Source organism: Coregonus clupeaformis, chromosome 7, assembly GCF_020615455.1.
Source record: "Coregonus clupeaformis isolate EN_2021a chromosome 7, ASM2061545v1, whole genome shotgun sequence".
Lineage (NCBI taxonomy): Eukaryota > Metazoa > Chordata > Actinopteri > Salmoniformes > Salmonidae > Coregonus > Coregonus clupeaformis.
In genome coordinates, this window is record NC_059198.1 from 33,750,896 (window position 1) to 33,766,132 (window position 15,237).

General features: G+C 43.0%; 1 protein-coding gene across 1 annotated transcript; it reads left to right on the forward strand.

Annotated features, from left to right (window-relative positions):
• Positions 1 to 406: 406 nt before the first annotated feature.
• On the forward strand, positions 407 to 13,598 carry LOC121569781 (serine/threonine-protein kinase NLK2). The gene is made up of 11 exons (XM_041880962.2): positions 407 to 2,002; positions 2,191 to 2,320; positions 2,849 to 2,904; positions 3,209 to 3,315; positions 3,595 to 3,680; positions 4,449 to 4,658; positions 4,944 to 5,045; positions 10,125 to 10,211; positions 10,412 to 10,610; positions 10,733 to 10,826; positions 10,946 to 13,598. Exons 1-11 carry the CDS (start codon positions 1,689 to 1,691, stop codon positions 10,992 to 10,994), a joined length of 1,434 nt encoding a protein of 477 aa, XP_041736896.1. The 5' UTR covers positions 407 to 1,688; the 3' UTR covers positions 10,995 to 13,598.
• Positions 13,599 to 15,237: the final 1,639 nt, after the last annotated feature.

Genomic DNA, 15,237 nt, shown 5'->3' on the forward strand with positions numbered 1-15,237 from the left:
TTAAAGGCACAGTCAACTTAGTGTATGTAAACTTGTGACCCACTGGAATTGTGATACAGTGAAATTATAAGTGAAATAATCTGTCTGTAAACAATTGTTGGAAAAATTACTTGTGTCATGCACAAAGTAGACGTCCTAACCGACTTGCCAAAACTATAGTTTGTTGAAAAACGACTTCAACTGTATATGCACTTTATCTGTGAATATGAACAGCATCTGATATCGGAGATGCAGTAGAATAGAAAATGAGTATTTCTCTGAATGGAATTTTTTAAAATTATTATTTCAATGACCCCTCCTATATAGATGTAGTTATGATAATCTAAATATAGATTATATGAGCCGTTGATCTATTGTCCATGGCATAGTTTACACCAGTGGTCTAACCCTCCCCCACATTTTCTCCTCTGCTTTGCTATCCATCCCCCAACTCCTCCTACTCACGCACTATCCCACTATTTCAAACAGCTGATTTACAAGAAAGAAAGGGATAATTCGGAAGACATGTTTAGCAGATGATATAGAGAAGAGCGATGGAATATATCACATAGCAGCTGGTTTAATCTCTCTTGGCACTTTTCCTTTTAAGCATTGGGTATGATATTGCTAGCTTGTTAGCAACTTAGCTAGCTGGCAACCCCCGGCTAACGTTATGTAGCTAGCGATGCAAAACTGACTTTCGTTGTGTAAAATCAAAAGAGGACTTCCTCGCGCTGCGAACCACGTTGGGAGCTGGTTGGTTTTTGTTTCATTTTCCAGGAATCGTTTCGTCTACTGAAAGTGTTTTTGCTCAAAGCAAATATATAGGTCACGATAGTCTGCTAGCTAAATACCCGGCTTTCTATATGGGCCATGGAACAGCTGGTTAGCATTCGGGCTAATGCTAGCTAGCTAACGTTCTACGAATCTGAATTTCATTGACCGACATCTCGAGCTGGAAGAACCAGGTGTTTGCTACCCTTATTTAGCTACCTCTGCAACAGAGTGAAACTGGTTAGCTATATAATAAGCGAGTGTAATTACTAAGCTAACTATATGCAAACACAGTTGTGTGTTCTTTTCGGTTTAGCTAGCTCGTTAGTTAACATCAACCAGACAAAGGTAGCTAGCTATGCCCGGGCAACAAACTAATGTAAGCGCGAGCTGGTAGTCAGGTAATGTAACATAGCATTGTTAGCTAAGGGGAGACCTCTTTCTCATCGTAAAATTAGGCCACATAACATTAAGTACAAATGTATTGACAGTGACCGGCATTGTTTTCCCCATCCAGACTTGTATTGATTATATGATCTCTGGGCAATTGGATAGCGTTTGTGTCTCTATAACTCAGGAATTTCTGGACCCGACAGTGTTTTTGAACACATTGCTAACTATACTTATAGTTTTCTGTCGTGACCTACCTCACTAAAGCCAATACTGGTGATTCCACGACAAGAGTCTAATAGCAAGCTAAACAACACTGCTCCTGTTATTATATAGCTAGCAAGATAGCTGCTAGCCAATTCAGACATTGTTTACATTCTCCGTTGCATGTTCTACAAGCGAGGAACATAGTCACAATCATGCCTGCATAGAACATTGAAGTCAAGCTCTCGGTTCATGGATATGTAATGCATGCAACGCTCAAAGCGAATACAGTATTAGACATAGCTCCCAAACGAACTCTTCTGATAGGGGTTTGAAATAGAATGGCATTCCATGGTACAGGCCGGCAGCAGACAGTATGTGGTAACCTGTTCCCCGGATCTGAGTTAGGCCATAACAAGTATTTTTGCGTCAACGCCTCAACTGGAGCCACTTCCACGGGCCTCATTGCAACACCGAGTCTAACTGGACCCACTGCCCCGGTGGGGACGCCTCGACACCCGACATCTCTTGGGGGAAGCACCGGTGGCGCAGCCGCTGTACCACAGCCTCATAGTAATCCTGCCAGTGAAGTGCCAAGCCCTGCTGAGATGGAGCCTGATCGACCTATCGGTTATGGCGCATTTGGTGTGGTCTGGTAAGTTGTGCCATTTCAAATAAGAATTAAGACTGATTTCCATGAGTTTTTGCATGGTGTTTTCCCTTTCCAAAAAGGGTGTGAATCTGACAAGCGAATGAGATAGACATACTGTGTGTGTGGGTGCAAGTGCCCTCCCAATTGGTGACCAGTGCTAACAGACCCCTCTCTTCATCTTGTCCCTTCAGGTCGGTGACAGACCCTCGTGACGGGCGTAAGGTAGCCCTGAAGAAGATGCCCAATGTCTTCCAGAACCTGGTCTCCTGTAAGAGGGTCTTCAGAGAACTGAGGATGCTCTGCTTCTTCAAACATGACAACGTAAGAATGGATAGCAATACATCTATACATGGCACTGCACAACACACAGAGGATGCGTCCTAAATGGCACCCTATTCCCTATACTCTGGTAAAAAATAGTAGACTTACTCTAGGAGTAGGGTGCCATTTGAGACGTTTTCATACAGTATTACATCCATAATATAGGCATAACATAAGACATAGTAATGCATCTTCACTCTGCTCATTGATATGCTTCCATACAGAGGCTAGCTCTACAAATATCACTGTGAAGTTAGAGGTTTGTTATAGTTTAGACACTTAAGGACAAGAAGCGCCATAACAAACGTTGACTGTGAACGGTAGATCACTTGCTGAGTGTTGACGAATGGTGGCGATTCAACATGTACAATCGTCAGGAAATGAACACAAATGACGGCCAATATTCTGAAGTCAGAAGCGATAGGATGGCCACTCACTGCTTTTAACCGTTCGCCTGTCTGTTTTGTCCTTTAGATCTCTAATCATTAAAACAATGAGAAGGGTGGTGATGATGATGTGTGTTTACAGGTGTTGTCAGCGCTGGACATTCTGCAGCCTCCACAGATCGACTGCTTCGAGGAAATGTATCCTTCACATGCGCATTCATGTGCACACACACACTTGCACACATGACAGTTGTGTCAGCTATTGTTCACTCCTGCACTTTCTCTGTCCCAGTTTCAAAGTAGTCTGAATCTACATAGTACAATCTAAATCAAGATAAACCTCAACAGAGATGATACCATTAGTGATAGTCTTGTGTTATGATAGATAGATACTCCATCTATCTTTATTAAAGTTAAATGTATTATGCTTTCTTCTATGTGGTCCATCCACATCCTATAGACGTCTGTTGTTTCCTTGACCGCGGGCCATGCCTGACCGTAGCTACGTGATCACTGAGCTGATGCAGAGTGACCTCCACAAAGTAATTGTGTCTCCCCAGCCCCTCACCACCGACCACATCAAGGTGTTCCTGTACCAGATCCTCAGAGGTAAGTGGGACGGAGGGAGGAGTAGGGAAAGGGGCAAAGTTCAAGGTTGAAAAGAAGTTGGAAGTCAAGGTTAAAGGTTGACTCCTGAGCCCAAAAACAACCCATTTGTGAGTTTGCCCCCTAACCTTTCTGGGTTTGCAGGTTTAAAGGAGCCAGCTTGTTTCATGTGATGGAGCCATATTGACGGATTCATGTTGTCATTGACTCAAACACTGAAGGGGAATTGGCTAGGGGCTGTATTTGGACTGTTATGAGTAACAGTGATTCTCCTTCTCTCAGGGCTGAAGTACTTGCATTCTGCTGGCATCCTGCACAGGGACATCAAACCTGGGAACCTGTTAGTCAACAGCAACTGCCTGCTCAAGGTAACTGTCTGTGTACACGTTTGTGTCCGCATGTGTGAATCTGTGTGTGAACTTCCTCAAAAGACATGACAAGAAAGCATGATGCTGACAAAGAAAATAATAATTTAGTAGAGGTCAGTATGGGCTGAAGAATTTAATCTATACACCTTTTGACAAACATACACGTGTATTATGCTAAAATTACACGTATCAACCTACGCGGAGTATACCAAACATTACAAACTCCTTCCTAATATTGAGTTGCAACCCCCACCTTTTGTCCTCAGAACCTTCTCAATTTGTCGGGGCATGGACGAAAGCATTCCACAGGGATGCTGGACCATGTTGACTCCAATGCTTCCCAGTTGTCTAGTTGGCTGGATGTCCTTTGGGTGGTGGACCATTCTTGATACACACAGAAAACTGTTGAGCGTGAAAAATCCATCCGGATTGCAGTTATTGGCACACTCAAACTGGTGCGCCTGGCATTTACTACCATACCCCGTTCAAAGGCACTTAAGTATTTTGTCTTGCCCATTATTCAACCTCTGAATGGCACACATACACAATCCATGTCTCAATTGTCTCGAGGCTTAAAAATCCTCCCCTTCATCTACACTGATTGAAGTGGATTTAACAAGTGACATCAAAAAGGATCATAGGTTTCACCTGGATTCACCTGGTCACTCTATGTCATGGAAAGAGCAGGTGTTCTTAATGTTTTGTATACTCAGTGTATGTTATTATCATGTAACTAAATTCCCCCACTTCCACTCCCCTCGCTCTCAGATCTGTGACTTTGGGCTGGCACGTGTGGAGGAGCCGGACCCGTCTCGTCACATGACCCAGGAGGTGGTGACTCAGTACTACCGGGCTCCTGAGGTGCTGATGGGCAGCCGCCATTACGGCTCTGCCATAGACGTCTGGTCGGTGGGCTGCATCTTCGCTGAACTACTGGGTCGACGCATCCTGTTCCAGGCCCAGAGCCCCATACAACAGGTAGACGGGCGGGAGGCACAGAACCATATTCAACAGGTTGGGAGGGAGGAAGGAAGAAGCAGGGAAAGCCATCTAAAGGTGTAATCTGTCTGGGCAATAATGTAATTTTATCTAACAATTAATAATCAAATAATTTATTGAACTTAACTGATCCTAGATCTGTGCTCCATACACTTTTGGCACTTGTGGATGGTCGGTTTTTATTTATTTAGGTTTGTTGTAAAATTAAATATCCTCTCTCTTCCACCCTCACTCCATCTCCTCACTCTCTATATTCTCCCTCAGTTGGATCTGATCACTGATCTGCTGGGTACCCCTCCTCTCTCTGCCATGGCATCTGCCTGTGAGGGGGCCAGAGCTCACATCCTGAGAGGACCTCACAAACCGGTACTTCCTCCTCACTGAACCTCTGAACTACCCACTAACTGATCTGACCTTCCTTTGTATTACTATGAGACAGATGTGGTCAAATATTGACACCCTTGCACTTTACAATGGAGTGCAATAGAGCAGAATGTTCTGTTTTCTCTTTTCAAAACTGGTTGAATGGCTATTTTTACCCTGTAGGCACCTTCAACTTACCACAGGTGAGATATAAAATGAGACAAATGAAAAACACCTTACTTCCATCTAGGGTTGTTACGGTGACCGTGTTACCACCACACCGGCGGTCACGAGTCATGACCGCAATCAAATTCCATGTGACCGTTTAGTCGCGGTAACTAGGCTTCTCCAAAACTGTGCTCTGATGCCGCTGATGGTTAAACTTGCTGCCAAACTTGCTAACTGCCAGTCACTAATGGCCTGGTACTTATTGTCCCTTTAATCACTCAATGCAAATGCAATTGAAAATCAAATCGAGCACTTCATGAGAACCCGTGACATTTTTATAGGCTATGCAATTGCGTGAGAGTTTTTGAAGGCCTCTGTTAAAACGAGGAGGGAGGATCCCATCAGATTTCTGTAGTCTAGGCCTACTATTTATTTCTCAACTTTCCTAATATTAAGCCCATTGCATCACTTTACAAAAGGAGTAGCCTACCTGGCTGGTATGAAAATGAACCGCAGGAAAAGTGTCCTCCATTCGTTATTTGTGCATAAGATGACATATTATTAATTTTTTCTGCCCCTGTTCTGACAGGTACATGATCATCATAGTCACAAACCATGTAGCCTAGTCCATAGGGCTATATGTTTAATAAGGTTTGTATCACAACTAAAGTGGCCAAATAACTCCAAATGCAGCCTATAGCCTAGGCATAGGACCCCTGGAACAGGGTTGGAGAGCACATAGCCTAGTGAAACGTGTTCTTATAAGCCCAGTCATTGCGCAGTCGCGTGTGTAAACAGTTTTGACTGGCCACTATTTAAAAGAGGATCCCAGCTTTCTTGTGCTGCTATATTTCTTGCTCACTTGTTAAAGTTAAGCACATTAATCCACTTTACAACCAGTGTAGCCTACCAGGCATACATAGACGGTGTGTGAGTTTCAACTTTGGGGAGATACTTTTCACCATAAATATGCACCTTTATGAATATATACTTTTTTCCCCTCACTGTATTTGATCCCCTGCTGATTTTGTACGTTTGCCCACTGACAAAGACATGATCAGTCTATAATTTTAATGGTAGGTTTATTTGAACAGTGAGAGACAGAATAACAACAAAAAAATCCAGAAAAACACATGTCAAAAATGTTATAAATTGATTTGCATTTTAATGAGGGAAATAAGTATTTGACCCCCTCTCAATCAGAAAGATTACTGGCTCCCAGGTGTCTTTTATACAGGTAATGAGCTGAGATTAGGAGCACACTCTTAAAGGGAGTGCTCCTAATCTCAGTTTGTTACCTGTATAAAAGACACCTGTCCACAGACGCAATCAATCAATCAGATTCCAAACTCTCCACCATGGCCAAGACCAAAGAGCTCTCCAAGGATGTCAGGTACATTATTGTAGACCTACACAAGGCTGGAATAGGCTACAAGACCATCGCCAAGCAGCTTGGTGAGAAGGTGACAACAGTTGGTGCTATTATTCGCAAATGGAAGAAACACAAAAGAACTGTCAATCTCCCTCGGCCTGGGGCTCCATGCAAGATCTCACCTCGGAGTTGCAATGATCATGAGAACGGTGAGGAATCAGCCCAGAACTACACGGGAGGATCTTGTCAATGATCTCAAGGCAGCTGGGACCATAGTCACCAAGAAAACAATTGGTAACACACTACGCCGTGAAGGACTGAAATCCTGCAGCGCCCGCAAGGTCCCCCTGCTCAAGAAAGCACATATACAGGCCCGTCTGAAGTTTGCCAATGAACATCTGAATGATTCAGAGGAGAACTGGGTGAAAGTGTTGTGGTCAGATGAGACCAAAATTTGGCCTCAACTCGCCGTGTTTGGAGGAGGAGGAATGCTGCCTATGACCCCAAGAACACCATCCCCACCGTCAAACATGGAAGTGGAAACATTATGCTTTTGGGGTGTTTTTCTGCTAAGGGGACAGGACAACTTCACCGCATCAAAGGGACGATGGATGGGGCCATGTACCGTCAAATCTTGGGTGAGAACCTCCTTCCCTCAGCCAGGGCATTGAAAATGGGTCGTGGATGGGTATTCCAGCATGACAATGACCCAAAACACACGGCCAAGGCAACAAAGGAGTGGCTCAAGAAGAAGCACATTAAGGTCCTGGAGTGGCCTAGCCAGTCTCCAGACCTGAATCCCATAGAAAATCTGTGGAGGGAGCTGAAGGTTCGAGTTGCCAAACGTCAGGCTCGAAACCTTAATGACTTGGAGAAGATCTGCAAAGCGGAGTGGGACAAAATCCCTCCTGAGATGTGTGCAAACCTGGTGGCCAACTACAAGAAACGTCTGACATCGGTGGAAAAACCCTTGTTGGCAATCACAAAGTACTAAGTCATGTTTTGCAGAGGGGTCAAATACTTATTTCCCTCATTAAAATGTAAATCAATTTAGAACATTTTTAACATGCATTTTTCTGGATTTTTTTGTTGTTATTCTGTCTCTCACTGTTCAAATAAACCTACCATTTAAAATTATAGACTGATCATGTCTTTGTCAGTGGGCAAACGTACAAAATCAGCAGGGGATCAAATACTTTTTTCCCTCACTGTATTTTTTTCTAATTTTTTTTTTTGTGTCATTTAGCAGACGCTCTTATCCAGAGCGACTTACAGGAGCAATTAGGGTTAAGTGCCTTGCTCAAGGGCACATCGACAGATTTTTCACCTTGTCGGCACGGGGATTAGAACAAGCGACCTTTCGGTTACTGGCACAACGCTCTTAACCACTAAGCTACCTGCTGCTTCATCGCATTTGCAGGCTTGTGTAAGATTGCCTACTATTTGTAATGTGATGAGTAGATTGAAGTGTCATAATTTAGGCTAATAATATAACTCAATCACTGTTCGCAAAAAAGACCGTTCAATGCATGGCTGAGCACGTATAACCTAGAGTAGGTACAGTTGAAGTCAGAAGTTTACATACACCTTAGCCAAATACATTTAAACTCAGTTTTTCACTATTCCTGACATTTAATCCTAGTAAAAATTCCCTGTCTTATGTCAGTTAGGACCATCCACTTTATTTTAAGAATGTGATATGTCAGAATAATAGTAGAGTGATTTTATTTCAGCTTTTATTTCTTTCATCACATCCCCAGTGGGTCAGAAGTTTACATACACTCAATTAGTATTTGGTAGCATTGCCTTTAAATTGTTTAACTTGGGTCAAACGTTTCGGGTAGCCTTCCACAAGCTTCCCACAATAAGTTGGGTGAATTTTGGCCCATTCCTCCTGACAGAGCTGGTGTAACGGAGTCAGGTTTGTAGGCCTCCTTGCTCGCACACGCTTTTTCAGTTCTGCCCACACATTTTCTATAGGATTGAGGTCAGGGCTTTGTGATGGCCACTCCAATACCTTGACTTTGTTGTCCTTAAGCCATTTTGCCACAACTTTGGAAGAATGCTTGGGGTTATTGTCCATTTGGAAGACCCATTTGCGACCAAGCTTTAACTTCCTGACTGATGTCTTGAGATGTTGCTTCAATATATCCACATAATTTTCCTTCCTCATGATGCCATCTATTTTGTGAAGTGCACCAGTCCCCCCTGCAGCAAAGCACCCCCACAGCATGATGCTGCCACCCCGTGCTTTACGGTTGGGATGGTGTTCTTCGGCTTGCAAGGCACCCCCTTTTTCCTCCAAACATAACGATGGTCATTATGGCCAAACAGTTCTATTTTTGTTTCATCAGACCAGAGGACATTTCTCCAAAAAGTAAGATCTTTGTCCCCATGTGCAGTTGCAAACCGTAGTCTGGCTTTTTTATGGCGGTTTTGGAGCAGTGGCTTCTTCCTTGCTGAGTGGCCTTTCAGGTTATGTCGATATAGGACTCGTTTTACTGTGGATATAGATACTTTTGTACCTGTTTCCTCCAGCATTTTCACAAGGTCCTTTGCTGCTGTACTGGGATTGATTTGCACTTTTCGCACCAGAGTACGTTCATCTCTAGGAGACAGAATGCGTCTCCTTGAGCGGTATGACGGCTGCGTGGTCCCATGGTGTTTATACTTGCGTACTATTGTTTGTACAGATGAACATGGTACTTTCAGGCGTTTGTAAATTGCTCCCAAGGATGAACCAGACTTGTGGAGGTCTACAATTATTTGTCTGAGGTCTTGGCTGATTTCTTTAGATTTTCCCATGATGTCAAGCAAAGAGGCACTGAGTTTGAAGGTAGGCCTTGAAATACATCCACAGGTACACCTCCAATTGACTCAAATGATGTCAATTAGCCTATCAGAAGCTTCTAAAGCCATGACATCATTTTCTGGAATTTTCCAAGCTGTTTACAGGCACAGTCAGCTTAGTGTATGTAAACTTCTGACACACTGGAATTGTGATACAGTGAAATAATCTGTCTGTAAACAATTGTTGGAAAAATTACTTGTCATGCACAAAGTAGATGTCCTAACCGACTTGCCAAAACTATAGTGTGTTAAAAATAAATTTGTGGAGTGGTTGAAAAACGAGTTTTAATGACTCCAACCTAAGTGTATGTAAACTTCCGACTTCAACTGTAAGGACAACTCAGAATATGCTATTCTGTTCTTCTGAAATAGGCTACATTTTCTTCATATCATGTTTCTTTAGACCTGTCTAAAATAAATAATGGATTTATTGTGATGGTGTAAGCTAATTAAATTAATTTCTTATGCTTTTTTGTACTTGGATAGTAGGCTATGCGTGGAAGCCAGGAGTTGCCAAATGTGATTGTTTGTGTTTATGTTAATAATAAAAAAGATTTTAAAAAAAAACGTGAACACCCCCACATTTTTTTATTATCTAATCTAGACCCCACCCACCATCCTTATCTAAAACCAGGTGCAGCAGTTCATGATGTAAAATCTCTGTCTCTCCCCCCCCGCCCCTTCTCTCTCAGCCGTCGCTCTCTGTGTTATACATGCTGTCGGACGGGGCGACCCACGAGGCCGTGCACCTGTTGTGTCGTATGCTGGTGTTTGATCCGGTGAGTACAGACAGAAGTCTATAGGGAATTGTCATTCTAACGGCTTTCTCTTGTATAGGGAAGTTGTAGTTTAAAGCAACAAGAGCTGAAAATGTAGCTACCTACCGCTGAGAAGGAAAATGCATAGCTAGCTACAGTAAGGGAGAAAAAACAAGATTAGAGAGGGACCAACTTTCTCTCCGTGTGTGTGACTACCTCAGGCCAAACGGATCTCGGGCAGCGACGCCCTTTCCCACCCCTACCTGGACGAGGGCCGTCTGCGCTACCACACGTGCATGTGCCAGTGCTGCTACTCGGTGCCCAGCGGGCGTGTGTACACGCGGGACTTTGAACCGCCCGCCGACCGGAACTTCAGCCACAGCTACGATAACAGCCTGCTCTCTGTCTGGCAGGGCAAAGGTAGGAGCTATCTGGTGCTCTTCCCTCAACTCCTCTTTCTCTTCAATTCTCTTCTCTTTTCCAACCCAGCTTGCTATTGAAATTGATGGCCTGTTGCGATCTCGCAATCTCTGCTTTCTCAGAGCTCATCCATCGCTTCATAACAGAGCACCAGCAGGGGAAGCGAGTGCCGCTGTGCATCAACCCCCAGAGTGCCGCCTTCAAGACCTTCATCAGGTGAGGAACACCAAGGGAGGGAGGGAAGAACACAACTAACATACATGCAGCTTAAAATACTATTTTGCCATGTACTATCTACATCTCTCTTTCTTTGTCTCTCTTTCTCGATCTTTCAGGTCTACTGCATGGCATTCCTCCAAAGTCTCCAGGAAGGAGGAGAGATGAAGGGGAGTATAGTTCATGTACAAGAGGAATCATGGGAAATTCAGTTTGATAAAAAGAACAAGACTTGCTTTGGTCAATATAATAGAGATAGGTTTGTGTTTCTCTGGATGGAGGGGAGGTGTGAATGAAACAGTACGCCAGCCTCTGAGAGAAGAACAGTGTCTGTCAGAGGAAATGCTCAATTTGACCAAAGACTACATTTCCCTTCAATGAAAACTACATTTCCAACTATGAAAACGACTATTGACACTGGTGAAGAGTTGACGACACCAAAGCTATAGGCATTTCCCCAATGCTGAAAACTAAAACGTGCTGCTGAATTCAAAAAAAGAACAAAGAAAGAGGAAGAGTGGTAGAAGAGAAATTATTGGAAACATTTATTACTAGAAGAGTTGAAGTTGGTTGTGTTGTGCTCCAACTTGGTTGATGGTGGAGACAAAGGAATAGCTGTTTTATTAATTTATGTTAAATTGTTCTGCTCTGTTAATTTTGAAGTCATTCCAGCCTCGTGCAATATGATGAAAAGCGTCTAAGCAACGTGCTCCTGGCAATACCATACTCTCTTACCTGTGCTCTCAGTGACTTAGTCATGTTAATGTCACATTGATGACTCTACCTTTTATCATTTACTCTATTGATTTGGTTTGATAGTTTCACTGGACAGATCTTAGATCTGCGCTACGAGGCAAGCTCTGGCCTTGAGCGTTGCTCTACGCTACTCTTGAATTTTCCCTCCTAATCTGCCCTCGTCCATAACACTAAACCATTTCCAAGACAACAAATTAACTGCGTTCTTTGATTGGGTGGGGCCACGGCAGGGAAGGAGCTTCTGGGACTCGAGGCAGATGGATCCTCGCCCATGTTTTTAAAATCGTATTATTTTATATTTTAATTTATTGTGTGTTTTGAGCTTTTCTGTGAGTGGCGGTTCGAGCTTAAGCACGTGTTGTGCCCATGTACTGAGTTGTAGTCGGCCATTTCAGTGTGTGTGCTCACGTGTGTCTGTGTGTAGAGTTTAGGGGAAAGTGCAGTTTTCTGCTTCAATGATCTCATTACCTCAAACTGTTGGAGTCAAAAAGGGAACCCCAGAGAGAGTCTACTGGGTAAAGTGTACATAGACCCAACTCAACTACTATGTACTGGAACGTGATGTCGTTCATTTGTACTAAATCACACTGTCCTTCTTAACCTCTCTCTGTCACTCCCTCCCTCCTTTCTCCCTCTTGGAGAGAGAGAGGGATGGAGGAAGAGGGACAGATGACAGGAAGAACAGCTTGTTGAAATGTATTGGTGAAATGCTGCTGTATTTTGTTTTCTTGTTTTGGTTTTCCTTTATTGGTTGTTGGTTTATTTCCAATTTAGTTCACGGTTCAGGTGTTCCATTGCAAAGACTGTGGACCCGACCACACAAATACACACAGATATTATTCACCATTAACAGTGTGCCTCAACTTTTTTTCCCACAAAGAAGAATCGCAAAGCTCTGTGCGCTGAAGCTCTGACTGGAGCTAGTACTAACTAAAATGAGGCTCCTGAAGACGCTGTACTGTGCTTGTTGGCATTGCGGTCATGGCAGTGGTCAGGCCCTTGTCCTGCCATCTGATGGTGCTATTGGAAGTGTAAGCTTGGGGGTGATGGGGATTGCCAGAATGTTTCACTTAAACCTGCATGTGTGTATTTATGATAAAAAAAGGAAGCGGATTTTGGATTTGAATGCAGTGCAATTTGAATCCTTGTGATGACGTTAATTAATTAGATTTTAGGAAATATTAATATTATTTTTATGTTTTTATTTAGCTCTGTTTTGTGATGTGATTCATTTAAAAAGTTATTTTTTGGTTTCCCAACTTTGCTATTGTCATTAGTAGAGAGCCCAAGCAGGCTGAGTTTTAGAAGGGATCACCAGGGTCCGTCTCTCTCCCTTACACCCTCTCTATCCCCTTCACACTGTCCTTTCGTCAATGTTCGCCTTTATAGAAGGGTCATATTCTCAAAGGCACCATAAGTAAGAAAACAGACTAAAACTGTCCATAAGGACATCCTCCTCTTCTTTCCTTCATTGGCACTGATAGGAGAAGAGAAGACGGGTTAAAGCAATGTAGTAGAGAGAAGCCCAGTTGGGGATTTGCTTTCACATGTCCAGTTCTCTTCAGATCTAGGATCCATCCCAAATGGCACCCTATGCCCTTTGTAGGGCACTACTTTTGAGGGTCTGGTCAAAAGTAGTGCACTATATAGGGAATAGGGTGCCATTTGGGACGCAACCCTACTGCAGGAAAGGAAGCAAGTCTGTATCCTTTGTTCATGAGCTCAATAGGCATGGGAGAGAAGACTGCACCTGGGCATGTAGATGTTAGAAATGTTTCTGATGATAAGAGGGAAAAAAAGTGATACTTGTGTTTTTGTATATTCTGAATATGAAACCGATGTTGAATACTGCTGTTTTGAAAAAGTTAATATTCTGTTTTTTTTGTTTTTGTTTTGTCATGTTTTAGGAAAAGTCTTTTGACTTGTGTTCCCAACAAATACTTGAATTTCTTAAGAAAACGACTAGAGTAAAGTAGTGAGTGAATGAATGAATAAATGGATAGTCACTGGATAATATTCCTGTGTGGTGTCTGCTTATCAATGGGGAGGGGTCTCAAAGGGAGAAGTTACATTGTACTGTATCAGGTTGTTGACTTAAGGGCTGCTGCCTCAAATTACTAGTTATTTTTGCCCCATGTTTTGTTTTTTGGTTGTATACTTTTTCTCGCTTTCAGAAAGTTTGGTTGTAATGTTAGCTTTCTCTATGGCAATTTCAACGTGTCTGACAATAACTGGTTATTATGCCTATTGCATTATAGCCTATATACAGCTGCGGAAAAGAAATTAAGAGACCACTGCAAAATTATCAGTTTCTCTGGTTTTACGATTTATAGGTATGTGTTTGGGTTAAAATAACATTTTTGTTTTATTCTATAAACTACTGACAACATTTGTCCCAAATTCCAAATAAAAATATTGTCATTTAGAGCATATATTTGCAGAAAATGACAACTGGTCAAAATAACAAAAAAGATGCAGTGTTGTCAGACCTCGAATAATGCAAAGAAAATAAGTTCATGTTCATTTTTAAACAACACAATACTAATGTTTTAACTTAGGAAGAGTTCAGAAATCAATATTTGGTGGAATAACCCTGATTTTCAATCACGGCTTTCATGCATCTTGGCATGCTCTCCACCAGTCTTTTACATTGATGTTGGGTGACTTTATGCCACTCCTGGTGCAAAAATTCAAGCAGCTCGGCTTTGTTTGATGGCTTGTGACCATCCATCTTCCTCTTGATCACATTCCAGAAGTTTTCAATGGGGTTCAGGTCTGGAGATTGGGCTGGCCATGACAGGGTCTTGATCTGGTGGTCCTCCATCCACACCTTGATTGACCTGGCTGTGTGGCATGGCGCATTGTCCTGCTGGAAAAACCAATCCTCAGAGTCGGGGAACAATGTCAGCGCAAAAGGAAGCAAGTTTTCTTCCAGGACAACCGTGGCATGATTCATGCGTCCTTCACAATCTGCCCGATTCCAGCCTTGCTGAAGCACCCCCAGATCATCACCGATCCTCCACCAAATTTCACAGTGGGTGCAAGACACTGTGGCTTCTAGGCCTCACCAGGTCTCTGTCTAACCATTAGACGACCAGGTGTTGGGCAAAGCTGAAAATGGGACTCATCAGAGAAGATGACCTTACTCCAGTCCTCTACGGTCCAATCCTTATGGTCTTTTGCAAACCTCAGCCTGGCTCTTCTTTGCTTATCATTGATGAAGGGCTTTTTTCTAGCTTTGCACGACTTCAGCCCTGCCCCTAGGAGCCTGTTTCAAACTGTCCTCGCCGTGCACTTCACCCCAGCTGCCGTTTGCCATTCTTTTTGTAGGTCACTTGATGTCATCCTACGGTTGTTGAGTGACATTTGAATGAGTTAGCGGTCATCCCGGTCAGTAGAGAGTCGTTTTCGCCCTCTGCCGGTCTGTAGCTTTGTTGTCCCCAATGTCTGCTGCTTGACCTTGTTCTTATGAACCGCTGTCTTAGAAATGTTAAGGATGGAAGCAACCTGACACTCACTGTATCCCTATGCCATTAAAGCCAGAATTGAACCCTTATTTTCCTCACTCAAAACTTTCTTTTTCAACTCTTTTGGCATGGTCAATAGTTATTTTTTGATTAATATTACTTTTGAGGTGCTATTAGCACTCTTTTTG